Source organism: Apodemus sylvaticus, chromosome 9 (genome assembly GCF_947179515.1).
Source record: "Apodemus sylvaticus chromosome 9, mApoSyl1.1, whole genome shotgun sequence".
In the NCBI taxonomy this organism is placed as follows: domain Eukaryota; kingdom Metazoa; phylum Chordata; class Mammalia; order Rodentia; family Muridae; genus Apodemus; species Apodemus sylvaticus.
This window is the reverse complement of record NC_067480.1, coordinates 71,000,745-71,017,132: the sequence shown is the minus strand read 5'-3', so window position 1 is coordinate 71,017,132 and position 16,388 is coordinate 71,000,745. Positions and strand designations below refer to the sequence as shown.

Genomic DNA, 16,388 nt, shown 5'->3' with positions numbered 1-16,388 from the left:
CCAGGAGGAGAAACAAGTAACAAAAGCATACAAAGGAGTCAGAACAAACCTGTTCTTACAGTTAGGAGTCCCAGAAAAAGGCGCCATGATGACAGGCATAACATAGGAAAAGGCCCTAGTTCAGACCCTTGTAGGCCCTGTGCTTGTAATTTCCTTCTCTGTGAGGACTCCTTAGCTACATTGGGCCTGTGTTCTTGGTGTGCTCTATCCCTCCTAAAACGTACAGTTTTGGCTCTCCCACATTCATTGGATTCCCTGTTCAGTGTCTTTGGTGAGAGTTTATACTTTCTTTGAAAAACAAATGCAGTTTCAGAAAGTACACACTATACTACACATTCTGCACATTAGAATTCCATATTCTTCCTTGAATGATGAATTTCTTCTTTTATCAACATTAATTCTGTCTATCTCACCTGAATCTCTATTTCTGTCTACTTACCTGAGGTTCTCCAAAGGAGAAAATATATGGAAGTGATTTCTAGAAAGAAATTGCTATAAATAATATAAACATTGGAGGAACTTAATGGTGTAGGTAAAGAAATACATCAACAAAATCGATAGGAATTGAGGAATGAAGGCGAAATCATGTTTTAGAACTCTACATAAAGCTGTAATGTAGTCATAGAGTAGGAAAGACCAGGTAATACTTGGTCATCATTATTTGGCAAATGCATGGATTTGGCTTTATGGCTGCTTCTCTCAATGTTGAAATCACATTGAATTCTTGATGATTCTGCACATGTGTGTTGTCTTGAGTAGTTTAAATATGGCATAGTGAATGCTCTGGAGTGGTCTGAACTTTGTTTGCAATTTTACCCATACTTCTCTCAGAGAATTGAGCATATCATGGCTATTGTGTTTTGAGCTTTCTAGAGATTTTGATGCCTTTGTGAAATCCACTCATTAATGAAATTGAATGTGGTCATACAAATGGCCTGTTAGGATTCGTATTTTGCTCAAAAGGAGTTCTCCTGTGAGGAGGAGGAACTCACACCAGGGGCTTGAATGAAATCATAGCACCCAAGGCAACTGAAGATTTTTCTCATAACATGTTTTGAAAACTGTTTATTGCCTGAATGTCAAAAGCAGCTGCAGAACCTGAGGCCAGGGTATTTTCTATCCCTCTTGAGAGTTTGGTACAAACTGGAGAGAAAGAAATTGAGGGTTATCTGGGCCCTCTTCAGCCACAAGCATAATAAAAGCAGACATATATGCACAATAGTCTATATAACATGTTTGAGTAACACTGTTGGTCCTTACACAATTCAGGCTTACAGTGTGACTGTTACAAATGATGTTCACTTCATTTTTTATACTTTTGCTCCTGAAGTTTCTTCTTCTTCTGTGCAGTTCAACTGAAAACATGTGCTTTTGGAGAGTGAAGTTCAATGAAAACTGCGATGGTGACTTGCCTCAGGACTGTGCCTTTCTCCTTTACACGGACGAGGAGCCTGCACCGAAAGACTTTTTTAAGTATCTCTTTACATCCTGGTGAGTTCTCCTTGCAGCTCTTTGTTTTCTACCTCATGATTCTCATCGCCACAGTGTCAGAGATCTGTACATGGGTCAACCAACTTCTTTCTTCTTCTTCTGAACCAGAACTTTATAAAATTGCCACAGTTTATTTGGGGATTTTTCTGAGCACCAATTTTACATTCCTTAATGGCTCAGTCTCTATTTGAGTCTCTTTCTACTAAACTCTCTTAGAATTTTCCCAACTTAGAGACATCGTACTCTCAAAATAGATTCATTAAATATCCCTGGGTTTTGAAATGTTCCACTTCATGTCGACCAATCATCTTTGTATAAATTCAGTTGAAACCAATGCAATGAGCAAAGTCTTAGGAGACTGTGGATAAGTGCTCCTGGGAGTGTCTATTACTGCAGCTCTTGCTGGCATACAAAACCTAAATTCCATGCAAGAGGTCTGCTACATTCTGCAAGGGTCAATGTTTTACAGTGACCAAACCTACTCCTTCTACAGATTGAACACCATCATTTTTGTCAGTTTTGGACCTGATATTGAGTACAGAAAAAGTCCTCAGAAAGATATGATATTTTTTAGACTTTCTATTTGTGAGGTACCTCACTGTGAAATATGCCCTGTCCACAATTAGAGGTGTTAGTAATTTCCAGAATTCTAGTCAAGAAATAAATGGATGTGACATTTGGGTAATTGTAACAGAATGTCTGTTCTCCTGATAGAAAACTAGATAACACTGAAAGCTTTGCTGCTCTCTTTCCCTGCCAAATCCTAGAATGATGGGGTTAGCAGTAATGCAAATCATTGACAATAGCAATAAAGCCTCTCACACTAGTTCATCTCTACTGCTGTTGAGAATGTTTGCATCTTAACATTTGTTTGCATGGTGTCTTGTGCTTCTTTACAGTTTCTGACAGTGATGTCACTTACATATATTTTCAAACTTCACATATTTTTATGAGCCTGTGCATTATATTCACTTTAATACTGATTGTTATCAGCTAAAATATATTCTGTCTTGAATTTATGTGTGCAGTATTTAGATGTTCAGTTGTGGAAACTTCTAGGATCCACCTCTTGGTGTGTGTAAGAATTTCACGTGAATGACATTCATTTTCAGTTGTAACAATATTATGTGTAGTTATTAAGAACTAATGTAGTATAGTTATAGAGGATAAAAGAAACCTTGTTTCCAGCAATCAGTAAGCCATAGTAACACTGACTTTGGCTTTCCCTCTGCTATTCTTCATTCCATTCTCTTTACATCAGGATGTAGAATGCCTCAGCCCTCACTTCTCTTCAGAACTGGGCACTGAAAAGGTTTTCTGTGGTTGGAGAGCATGATTGGCTTATGTGCCTTCCAAACCCAAGGTGGCATATCCCCCTGTGTGCTAGATTTATAAAGATTTCATAGCTGTTTTTAAAAATCCTAACGTCATAAGAGGTAAATAATTTTAGAATAATGATAATTTTTTCAAATATTTATTTGCACACTATATTTGTGCTTCTACCAGCTAAAATTGGAAGTGTAAGTTGTAGTCCTTATAGAGATATAAAATCACAACAACAACAAAACAAATATAAACAGAAATGCTACAGGCCCTCAAAAGTCCAAGGTATCACTTATAGAAATTTTAGATTTTAAGAGATCTACAAACTTCTTACAAAACCCTATCATTCAAACTTAATCTTTCTGCTGTGTATTCTGTTATACAGCAATGTGTCACAAGTTATAAATCAGTATTTTTATATTATATATAGCTGCTCTACATGGCCAGCATAGTAATATATCCCCCTAATACTTGAATATCTTATTTTTAATAGAATCTATTGTTGTGTTAAATAGCTAATGACAATATTGATAAACCTTTTTCAGATTTTGGAATATAATACATATGGTTTTATAATCTGAGAAAAACATAAATATGAATTACTAAAATACATTTGTACCTGTCTACACTTGGTTTTATTTGATATTGACATAATGTAGTCTTGTATATTAGGTGTGTATAGTGATGTTATCACATATATATTTTTATGAGGTAAGTAAGATAATTTTAAAACAATTATAACTTAGTGGTTCAAATTAGTTTTAAAATATGATTATTTACAAGCACAAGTTATAGAAATAATCTTATGGAAAATTTGTCTTTTGAAGAATATGTTTAAATATATTTCCACATGCACACAAGGTTATCTTCCATTTTCTACTATATCTTCTACATATATTTATTTTGAACTCTCAAATATATTGTAGCTAATTAGTAAAATATTGATATTATATATAATGACATATTCTTTGTGATTCAGAACTGTTATCACAAGCAGTTTGTTTTATGATAATCATATAAACAAAACTATATAATTAAGTAATTGTCTTATAACTTTCGTCCTAAGTTTTTATCATTTTCAGCCAAGTTGAGAAACACTAATTATTCTCCAATGATGACATTTAGCCTTCTTGCCTAAGCAAAATCTCTTCCCTAGGCTTTCCATAATTATACTTGACTATATTACTACAGTTCATATGGATCTCTAATTTGGTTTGATTCATTCTTATGAATTGACCAAATCTTTGACAATCACCTAATTCATTATATTTATTTGACTATCATGTTCCTCTTTAGTGATATTTTCCATTCTATTTTGGGCTAAGTATTACTGTCCAGACTTGTCAGTCTTTTGTGGTTTTCCTGATATTTAATTGCATATCTCCTTGTTTAAAAACAAGATCCTAGAAGATACTGAAAAATTCTGTTGATAAAAGAAATTATTCCACTCTACATTTTTTGGGCATGCCTAACCCAGATGCCTTTGATGTCATTTCATCATATAATAAGCCTTTTCATGTATACTGTGAGATAGGGAAGAAAATAAGAGCATTTTCAGAAGAAAAGTGTCCTGGTCAGTGGTAGTTTGGGGAAAAGAACACGACATTGGTAACTCCCAATAATGAAAACATATTCAATTTGGTTTTCAGTTCAGAGGTTTAGCCTGATAACATCATGGCGGATAGCATGGTGGCATGCAGGCCAACATGGTGCTCAGGAGGTAGCTAAGACTTTTATATCTGCATTGACAGGCATCAGGAAGAGACAGTGAAACTGGGTGTGGCTATATCATATGAAACCTCAAAGCATATCACCCATGACTCTCTTAATCCAACAAAGCCACACCTATTTAAACAAGGCCAAACTTCCAAATAGTTCCAAGCCCTGTGGGCCAATGGTTTCATTCAAATCATCACTGGACGCGTGTACGTGGAGAGTTATAGGTAGCCAATTTCTACTGTTGGGCATTTCAGCTAAGGCCCTTCCCTTTGAAGCCTGAGAGTCTCTCACTTTCCAGGTCTCTGGTGCATTCTGGAGGGACCCCCAATTTCATAACTCCCGAGGTGCCTGTTTCCATTCTTTCTATTGGTCCTCAGGACTTCAGTCCTTTTCTCTCACAAAACACCAGATGAGGTTCCCCTCTGTGCCCCAACCTCCTATCCATTTTCCTTCCCAGGTCCCTCTCTTCCTCACCACTTGTGATTGCTTTCTTCTCCCTCTCAAGTGGAATTGAAGTGTCCTCACTTCAGCCCTTCAGTTTGCTGACCTAAACTTTGAGGTTTTGTCTGTGAACTGTTATCTTGGGTATTGTGTACTTTTTTCTTTTTTGCTAATATCCACTTATTAGTGAGTACATACCATACATGTCCTTTTGGGTCTGAGTTACCCAAAGTCGACCCTGAGATCCCACCTTACACCAATCAGAATGGCTAAGATCAAAAGGTCAGGTGACAGCACATGTTGGCGAGGATGCTGAGGAGACAAGAGCATTCCTTTATTGCAAACTTGTACAACCTCTCTGCAAATCAATCTGGAGGTTCCTCAGAAAGTTGGAAATAGACCCAGTAATACCACTCCTGGGAATATACCCCAAAGACGCCTCATCATGCAACGGGAGCACGTGTTCCACTATGTTCATAGTGGCCTTATTTGTGATAGCCAGAAGCTGGAAACAACCCAGGTGACCCACAACAGAAGAATGGATACAGAAAATGTGGTTCATTTACACAATGGAATGCTCCTAAACTATTAAGAATGAGGACCACATGATATTTGCAGACAAAAGGATGGAGCTAGAAAATATCATCACTATTTTTGTGTATCTGGTTGTGGGAAGCAGGTAGCTTTTACCATTTGCCTCTCTCTCTCTCTCTCTCTCTCTCTCTCTCTCTCTCTCTCTCTCTCTCTCTCTCTCTCTCTCTGCCTTCTTGTAGCCTGAGTTTTTGCACAGCAGGAGCTCCAAGTACCTCTGAGCCCAAATTCTTTTTATTAGTTCTAAATTGCAGGAATTAATCCCCTGTGGCTCAAGCAAAATCTGCAGCCCACTAAGAAGCCAATTCTCCCTAACTCTTAGTGTTCCGCCGTGGTGTGTGTGTATTCCATCTGAGAGTCTCTAAATAATTTTTATTAGTACTAGCCCACCGCATTGTGCACCATCTGTAGTGGTGAATTGTTAATCCACTTTGAGGTTACAACAGATGATCATACTACTTGTCACCTACCAGAATTCTCTGGATTCATGAATATAATGACACTTAGACACAACCATTACTAACTCAATGGCTGAACACTTCCAACCCTCCCAGCAGCTTCCACACCCCACCTGCTATTCCTGAATTAACATCTTCTCAATATATATTTTAGTTTTGTTGCCCTGTTTCCTTCTGGGCAGGCCTCCCATGGGGTTGCTTTTCCTTTGCACTTATATTTTTGCCATCTCACTCTCTTATTCCTTCATGGTGTGTAGTCTGTCCTACACCCCTCTCATTGTGGGAACCATTCTTCTCTTTGTCCCTTTTCCAGGAAATATAAAATTCCTGCCTTTGTCTCCCTGCTCAGTCATTGGCTGTTGCAACTTTATTTCCCAGTCAGATCCAACAAGGGGCAGGCTTCCTTTATTTTACATGTGGTACACTGCAAGCAGTATTTTTGAGTACCAGAATTGGCATGAGAATACAAGCCGCTACACAGCTGCAAGATTTTTTTCCATAGTGAATAACACTCAATATGTCTGGAAGGTGCTATATACACTGATGAGGGAGAAAAATAATTCACAAATCTTACCCAGTTGTGAACTTCATAAGACACAGAAACAATGATCACCAAGTTGCCCAATGCTTGTGGCTACTATAGTGGCACATATGTCATGAAAATAACCAATCACTTTCTGTCTGGATTTTAGGTCCAATCCACAATTTAAAGTTCTTCATATATATATATATATATATATATATATATATATACACATACATATATATACACATATACACATATATACATATGTACATATATACATAGATACATAGATACATAACATACACATATACATAATACACACATACATAATACACACATGTATGTGTGTGTATATCTTGTTTATTTATTTATTTATTGATTGATTGATTTATGGTGGGGATAAGTGAAGGTGAGTGAAGATGCTAATGGAGGCTGTTAGCTTCAGATCCCCTGGAGTTGGAATGACAAGTAATTGTGGGCTGGCATGTTTTCTTTTGATTAAACAGTTTGGGTTCTCTACAAAATCAGTATGTATTGAAGTGTCTCTACAGCACCCTGTCTAAGATTTTTATACAGGAAAAATATCTTCAATTAAAATTCCATGAATTCCGTGTCTTGAAATATTTAAGGTCAAGACATGTAAGGAAAAGTCATGAAATGTAAGCAAATTAGGTATTCTCAATTACACTAAAGCAAAATGCTATCTAGAACTAAAATAGATGTAGACACTAAATCAACTATTTTAAACCAAAATTCAAAAGCATGATTTTATATATATATTGGTTAAGGAAATAAAACAAAAAATTGAAAATAGAAATTAGCAATCTACCATTTCAGAAACTGGAGAAATTTTATGGTGAAAGGGATCAAAGTAAAAGATAATGTAAGGCAGTAAGACATATTCTGGAAGGAACACAGGACAGGATATGCTGATCCACAGCTACACATAAAATAGGGCATGTATTTTGGAGCAAACGAGGAAAATTAGGACATGAAAGAATAAAATAATGGATAAGGCAAAAGTAGATGTTCAATTGAAAAGCAAGTCCATCCTTTTTTTTCTTTGCACTTGAGGTGCCATAGAATCCACAAGAAATGGTGATCTAATTTATTTGATTAAAATTTAAATCTAGTACTAATAGAAATGTACAGAAAATGTGAAATGAGTAGAGGGATGATGTCATGATGGAATATTTTTAAAAATAAAATCCAATAAGTAATTCTTGGGTAAGATTGTGAAACTGGGTAGCAAAATTGAAAAGGGGTTTTTTATTCTACTTTTTCTGCTTATCTCATGTTTTTCTTTTTTTAATTCTAAATCAAATGTGGGACAGATATAAAATATGAGTAGATAAAGACACACCATAGCACATATTTTGATATTTTTTAGCTACTAAAATAAATGTTAGTTCAATATGATGACATAACCCTTTTTGTTTGTTTTTATTTTTGAGACAGTATTTCTTTGGGTAATTGGCTGTCTTGGAATTCGCACAGTAGAATTACAGTTCTGTACACTGCTCAAACATCCACCTGCTGGTCCTAGAACTACTGTAATCTGTCATTATGTCTGGCCCATCTTAAATGAAGAAAATTTTGCAATGACCAAAAAATAATGAAGTATTGTGAACTAGTTTGATAAATATTATTAGCTGAGATATTTATCATTCAGCATTTTGTGGATACAATTAGAAAATGATTAGAAGAACAGGAATAAATAAACAAGAGGGGCAAAGTAGGATGGTAATATTTGCCCTCTGTAAGAATGAGTTTAAAGAATCTTTGTGACCAACTGTTGCAAGCTTATATAAACTATATATTCATTACCTATATTACTGTCTTGGTGCAGTGAGCTGTGAGAGAATCCAATAAATTCCATAGTTAGTAAATTGTGTTTCTTATCATAGCTCCTGATGATGGAAACACTACAATTAAGTTAGGAGTAGATAGAATGTCTGATAAGAGGCCCATTTCAGGCTCAGAATGGCATATATGCCTTTTTCTTGCTCCTTCTAGAACATGAATGTAATCAACTGGATTTTATGAAAAAATTTAATTAATGCTTATGAATTTGAAGATTCTTATGTTTCTGTAATGATCTCAAGTTTATTGGACTTTCAAAAACAGGAAATGATTTCAAATAGGAATTTAAGGGGAATAACATTAAGTTTGCAATATTTAGTCAATTCAGTTGGAAAATACGCCTGTTGGGCATTACATTTATAATTATCATAATTTTCTATTTTCTTTCAGTTTGCCTTCCAAAATATACCAGTATGTTCTGTCACTGTATTTTGCTATGGAGGAGATAAACAATAACCCCTACCTTTTACCCAATGTGTCTCTGGAAATTTCATATTTTAAAGGAGAATGCAATGCTTATTTATCATTATTCACTACTCTAAACATAATGACAAAATATTATCACACTGTTCCTAATTATGTCTGTAATCCAGGTGACTGTGAAGTAGTACTTACAGGCCCATGGTGGGTGTCATCTGCACAAGTGGCAGCAATTCTTCACCTCAACTTCATTCCACAGGTAACATAGGTTTTGTTTGTTTGCTTGTTTTTGTGGAAGAGTTTGGATACTGCCTGTTAACTGCAGTCATCAAAGAGATTGGGTATTGTAGGTTTATACACCTTGATCTATGTTTCTCAAAGAGTTAATAATCAGAGTCTTGATGTAGCTTCAAGAATTATTTAAAATAGAAAAAAAGGGTAGAGTTATAGGAAATAAGAATTTCTAGAAGGCTTAAAGTTGACTCTATATTTTTAGAGGATTGTGGGTAGTTAAGTAATACTTTGGACATGAACTGCAAATATTTTTTCATATAACTTCTAACTGTTCTTTAATAAAATTAACAACTTAGACTGACCTTGACAGCAACCCTCTTCCTCATGTTGCTTTCTTGTTCTGCTTCCTTTAGATTACATATGGACCATTCCACCCTCTCCTGAGTGACCAGAACAAGTTTCCTAATCTGCATCAGATTGCCCCCAAAGACAGTTTTCTGTCTGAAGCCATGGTATCCTTGCTGTTCCATTTCCGCTGGACATGGGTAGGCCTAGCTATCCAAGATGATGACCAAGGTATTCAATTTCTCTTAGATATAAGAGAAGAAATGCAAAGAAATGGACTCTGTTTAGCCTTTGTGAATGTGATTCCACAGAACATGCAGTTATTTACAACAAGGGCTGAGATATATTACAACCAAATAATAACCTCATCAGCAAATGTTGTTATAATTTATGGAGAAATGAATACTGCTTTAGAAGTGAGCTTTAAACATTGGAAATATTTAGGCACACAGAAAATCTGGTTCACTACTTCACAATGGGATGCCCTCACAATGGAGAGAGACTTCAGCCCTGCTTCATTCCATGGGACTTTTACTATTTCACAATATCATGGAGATGTTTCAACTTTAAATAATTTTTTTCACAGAATGAATCTTTCTAAGGACACGCATTATTTTTCTTCTGAAAGACTGGGGTGGATGTACTCTAACTGTTCAATATTAAAATCTAACTGTAAAACACCAAACCATTGCACATCCAGAAACTCATGGGAATGGTTACCATGGCACAGTTTTGCTATGGCCATGAATGATGAGTGTTACAATATATACAATGCTATGTATGCTGTGGCCCATGCCCTTCATGAAATAATCCTTCAAAGAATAGATTTTCAGCAACTGAAACATGTGACCCAGATAGTACAGGATTGCTTAAAGGTAAAGTGTCTTCCATTAGCAGCTATTGGAACTCTCAAAATGACCCATGTTTTAAAAATATGTTTAATTGAAACAATTATACCTTTCTCCTACTCTGTCCTCTGCTAGACATTAAGGTGTGTCTACTCAATATTTTCTTGAGTTGATTGCCTTTTTTCTTTCAATATTGTTATATGTGTGTGTATCAAAATGTATAAATACAATTTATTGAGTTTATTTTTGTTGTTTGAATATATGTAGTGTGACCCAAAAACAGTATTCTTTTTATTAATCATTGTATTCATTTACATTTCAAATCAACCCCCTTCCAAGTTACTCCTCCACAAACCTCCTATCCTATTCTCCATCTTCTCCCTCCTCTTTGTCTTTATGAGGGTGCTTCTCCACTCTCCCACACACTCCTGCCTCACTGCTCTAGCATGCCCTATGATACTGGGGCAACAAGCTGCCACAGGACCAAGGGCCTCCCCTTCCATTGATGTCAGATAAGGTCATCCTCTGCTCTATCTATATCTGGAGCCATGGCTCCCTCCATGTGTTCTCTTTGGTTGGTGGTTAGGTCCCTGAGAGTTATCCAGTTAATTGATACTTCTCTTCATATGGGGTTGCAATTCCCTTCTGTTCCTTCAGTCCTTCCCATAGCTCTTCCACTGTGGTAGCAGCTCTGGTGTAAGCTCAGTTCTGGTAGTTCACTCTGAGTTTCTGCATGTGTATTGATTAGGTGCTGGTAGAACATCTCAGGTAACAGCTATACCAGGTTCCTATCAGCAAATGCTTCTTCATATCAGCAATAGTGTCAGGTTTTGATCTGCAGGTGGGATGAGTCCCTAGATAGGCCAGTCTCTGGATGGCCTTTCCTTCAACCTCTATTAGATTTTTTTGTCTTTGTCTTTCCTTTAGATAGGAACATTTCTCGGTTAAATTTTTGAGGTGGGCGAGTGTCCCTATGCCTCAACTGAGGGCAATGCTAATTTGCTGGAGTGGTCTTTACAGCTTGTATCTCCCCATATTTTGGGTATTTTTGCTAACATTATCCCTGTTGGGTCCTGGGAGCCTCTTGCTTCCCTGGAATCCGGGGCTTTCTAGTGGCTACCTCCAGAGTTCTGAAACCTCCACTGCTACACGTTGCTATTCAACTTCCTGACCCTCTGTACTTCTCTGCTATCCCTTCCAATGCCTGATCCTGTTCACTCTTTTTGGCCTTCCCATCCACTCTCCCTCCCAGATCCCTCCTAGTCTCTGAAGAAAAGAGATTGAAAGAAATAAAAAAAGACCTCAGAAGGTAGAAAGATGGCCATGGACTGTAAGGATTCACATAGTAAAATTGGCCATCTTACCAAAATCAATCTACTGAATCAATTAATACCCATCAAAATTCCAACTCAATTCAGCATGTGGAAAATGCAAATGATCCATTAGTATGCCCTTGTACAAAGCACAAGTCCAAATGGATCAAGGACCTCCACTTAAAACTAGATATGTTGAATCTAATAGAAGAGAAAGGGGGAATAGCTTTTGAATACATTGGCACAGGGGATGTGCCTGAACAGAACACCAATGGCTCATGGTCTAAGATCAACAATGGACAAATGGAACCTCATAAAATTGAAAAGCTTCAGTAAGTCAAAGGACACTGTTAATAATACAAAACAACAGCCCACAGATTGGGAAAATATCATTACCCACCCTACATCTGATAGGGGGCTAATATCTAAACTATACAAGGAACTCAAGAAGCTAGACTCCAGAGGACCAACTAACGCTATTAAATCTGAGGTCTGGATCTCAAAAAAGAATTCTCAACTGAGGAAACTGGAATGGCCAAGAAGCACCTAAAGAAATGTTCAACATCCTTAGTCATCAGGGAAATAAATGCAAATCAAAACGAACCTGAGATTCTGCCTCACACCAGTCAGAATGGCTAAGATGAAAAACTCAGGTGACAGCATAAACTGCAGAGGATGTGAAGGAAGAGGAACTATTGCCTCTATTGCTTGTGGTACTTCAAGATGGTAAAACCACTTTGAAAATCAATCTGGCAGTTCCTCTGAATATTGGAAATAGTTCTACCTGAAGACCCAGCTACACAACAACTGGGCATATACCCAAAAGATGCTCCAACATAAAATATGATAGATGCTCCACTATGTTCATAGCGGCCTCATTTAAAATAGTCAGAAGCTTGAAACAACCCAGATGTCCATCAACAGAGGAATGGATATAGGAAATGTGGTACATTTACACAATGGAATACTACTTAGCTATTAAAAACAATGAATTCATGAAATTTGCAGGCAAATAGATGGAACTTGAAAATATCATCCTGAGTGAGGTAACCCAGTCACAAAAAAACACACATGGTATATACTCACTGATAAATATATATTAGGTTAAAAAAAAATCAGAATACAAATAATACCACCCATAAACCATTTGGAGCTTAAAAAGAAGGAAGACCAACGTGTAGATGCTTCAATCCTAAATAGAATGGGGACAAAACAATAGTCTTAAAGAAACAAGGGATATTGAAAGCTAGTTTTCTTGGATTTATTCTATCAATTAAGAGTTTTCTCTCCTTTTCATTTTATAATATGTAAAATATTAGAATATTAAATCATTAGCAAAATAACATGAAATATTGGACATTACCTTTCATGAAGTCAATAATTTTGTCAAAGGTGATACAAATGTCAGATTTAATGTTTAAGAAACATTTTTCACAAAATTAATTGTATTATTTAAAAATTTTTCAGGGAACTAGAGAGATAGTTCAGCATTTAAGAATACTAGCTGCTTTTCCAGAGGACCTCAGTTCAATTCCCAACACCCTCATGGCAACAAATAGCTGTTTGTAACACCGTTTTCATGGGATATGACACCATTACAAATACATGCAGGCAAACACCCATGTTCATAAAATAAAAATAAATAAGCTACTAACAGCATTTTAAAAAGATTTTAGATAAGATTGATCTTGCATTTTCCTCACATAACCCCTTTTGGTTCCTTACCCTTCTTTCTACATTTCCTTCTCTTTGTCTCTCTATGTCTGTCTATCTTTCTAGGCATTTCTGTTGTTTTGTAATTCAATCTCTGTTTCTTTTCTGTTTCTGTGTGTACATGTTGCCATATATGAAAAAAAGAAAATTAAAACTAACAACCAAATAAGATAAAATGAATAAAACAAAGTTAAAAAACAGACAAATACCATGGAGTCTGTTTTTTAATGGCCAATTTCTTTTCTGGATTATGGTTAATATGCTGAGAGACACTTCAGTTGAGAAAATTCATTTTCCCTTTTCTTGCAGGTATCAATTGCAAATAGCTTCTTGAGATATTACATCTATTTCCTTTTCACTGTGATCTGATTTTGTTTGGTGTAAAACCATGCATGCCTTGTTTGTGCACTAATAATCTCTGTGTATTAATTCATACACCAGTCTTTTGTCCAAAGACAGAGTTTTCTTAGAGTCCTTCACCTTTTCTGACTTTTATAATCCTTCTAAACCTTTCACATGGATGTTTAATATTGAGGATGGGGGTTTGCTAAGGACTCCTCGTTTAGAAATGAGTGCCCCAAGTTCTCTCATCTGTGTATTGTACAGTTCACTGTGTGTCTGTGTTAATGATTATAACTGCAAGGTAATTCTCCTCTAATAATGATTGAGATAGGCACTGATACATAAGTGTATCAGTGTATCTTTTGATGTAATTGTATTGCTATGTCCCTTTAGGAAACTGAGAGTATTGTATGGCTCCTAAAGTCTGTGGCCACTCTAGTCTTGGGTTCTTGGACACTTTTACAGTGTCAGATACAAATTCTATCTCATGGAGTGGGTCTTAAATTCAACCAGAATGTGATTGGTCTCACTAACAGAACTCATGTCAATAGTGCACCATTTTATCTCAGAGGCAATTCTCTGTTGTAGTTCACACAGTGTTTGTAGTTGTGTATCATTGATATTTATTTTTCTCCTCTGATAGCATTTCTAGCACATGAAGTCTAGTTAATAGCAGTGAAGCTTCTAGTTGGACATCCGTTTGATTTCTCCACATTTAATGACATAAGTAATTTTTGTATTCATGAATAGTGCCCTACCCTTATATTATTACTTGGAAACAGTCTGTGATGTTTGCAGTTTTTAAGAGACTTATTTGGTCAATTTCTCAGCAAGATGCAGTGTAATCCTTACACTTGAAGTTTTATTCAGTGGCATAAGATGTCTAGTTGGGGAATTGCCTTCCATATCATATAGTGACTCAATCTAAATTATCATTATATAGGTATATATCTAAGGAGATTCTATATTGATGTGACTTTTCCAAAGGACTTTAATGTTAGTTACTACTCCAAATATTTCTTCCATTATCCAGTTCTCCCATTCTCCTCCTCATTTAATCCATGTATACCATTTCCCATTTGTAGGGTTGTAGGTCCCATGTCTGCTCCACTACAGGGCTTGGTCGCTTGGGGAGGCAGGACATGGGAAGTTGATGGAGCTTACCCCATACCATCGCTGGGCAGGTGTTGGACTGTGTGTAAGCCCTGGGACAGTGCTCCGGGGATGGGAATGCAGTCTAAGGTGTGGGATGGCCAGAGCTGGTTGGGGGTCCCAGGGCCTGTGATGAGGCTGGGGCCATCTGCTTCTCAGGCTCTTTGGCATTCAAGCACCACTGGATGCTGAGGAAAAGTTGAGAACAGAGTGGGGGCCCTCAGGCTGTCTCTGGCATGGGGCTGGGGTAAATAGATGTGAGCCCAGGCTTGTCCCATGGGGAGTGTACTCAGCTTGATGTTGGTGGGCTTAAGCTTAGCTTGGTGGTTGTGGCTGGGAGTGCAGAGGGGCCTTCTATAGGAGAAAAGATGGTGGCTCTATGGGCGAAGACCTTTTCCATGTCTCCACTTGGTAGTCCATGGTTTTAAGACCTTTACTGTCATGGCAAAAAGTGGATGTTTGAAACAATACCAACTTCTCAGTGTGCGGCTGAGATTACATACCTTTTTAAAGGAGGAATGTCCGGGAAGGAATGCTTATTGGCTAAGCTCTCCAGGCCTTTAGGTACCTCAGTAAAATGGAGGTTTGTCTTAAGTCTTCATGACCACAAGTCATGTCCTCTACATGTGGAGGGACTTGGGGCATTGCCCTTACATGACTGTTGGCTACAAATCTATAGGGGGCTACAGCTAGTTACAGGGGCTGGCGCCCAGGAACAGATGAAGCTCCTATCATACCTTCAGTGTCTCCCGGACTTTTAGCTTTAGGTGAACCAAGGACCATGCTACCTTTCACCATCCCACATCTATTCATCTATTATTTATCCTATTATATTCTTGTTCCCCTGTCTTGAAAGATTGTAACATGTACCTTCAGTCCCTTATGGACTACTCAGTTATCCAGTTATTAAGATTGATTCACACATTTCTAAAGGTTAACATCCATATACACATATAAGAGAACACACACAATATTTCTTTTAGTCCTGAGTTGCCTCAGTCATGATGATTAAAAAAAAATGAGAAAAAACCTTGAAATGGCAAAATATGAGGGTTGGATGTTGAGAGAAAAGGCTCACCCCGTAATGATATGTTTCCTGATTTAGTGAATTTATATTTGTTTTTACTAATGCTTCATCTCTTTAGATCCACACATCCTTGAGAAAAGTGCAGTTTTTTAACCCTTTTGGAGACATAGTGATTGTTAATCAGAAAACAAAAAGAGATGCAGAGTATGAGATCCATATGATTTGGAATTTTCCACAAGGGCTTGGAATGAAGGTGAAAATAGGACGGTTTTATTCGTATTTCCTACATGATCAAAAATTGTACTTATATGAGGACATGATACAGTGGGCCTCAGGATATAGCCAGGTGAGTTTGGCGTAACTTAATGTTTTCCATGTAGACACTAATCATTAAAATATTGTGGTACACTGTCTTTTTTCTCACAGTGATTATAAGATCCACTTTTAAATTACTGAATGCTTTGAAAGAGTGACATTTTTTCATTGTTTACTTTCTGTGAAATTGAATGTATGTGATAAGTCATTGTACTAAATTCAATTTGCCCATTAAATTTGTTTCACACTATTCTGCAGGTTTCATAA

The 16,388-nt window shown here is 36.8% G+C and overlaps 1 protein-coding gene across 1 annotated transcript in view; it reads left to right on the top strand.

The window, feature by feature from the left end:
* The first annotated feature begins 1,291 nt into the window (after positions 1–1,291).
* LOC127691930 (vomeronasal type-2 receptor 116-like) overlaps positions 1,292–16,388 on the top strand; it is a 30,226-nt gene continuing 15,129 nt past the window's right edge. Inside the window, exons 1-4 of the mRNA XM_052191840.1 lie at positions 1,292–1,491; positions 8,803–9,091; positions 9,480–10,286; positions 15,925–16,152. Coding sequence (XP_052047800.1) covers positions 1,292–1,491; positions 8,803–9,091; positions 9,480–10,286; positions 15,925–16,152 — 1,524 coding nt within the window. The remainder of the gene's footprint in view (positions 1,492–8,802; positions 9,092–9,479; positions 10,287–15,924; positions 16,153–16,388) is intronic.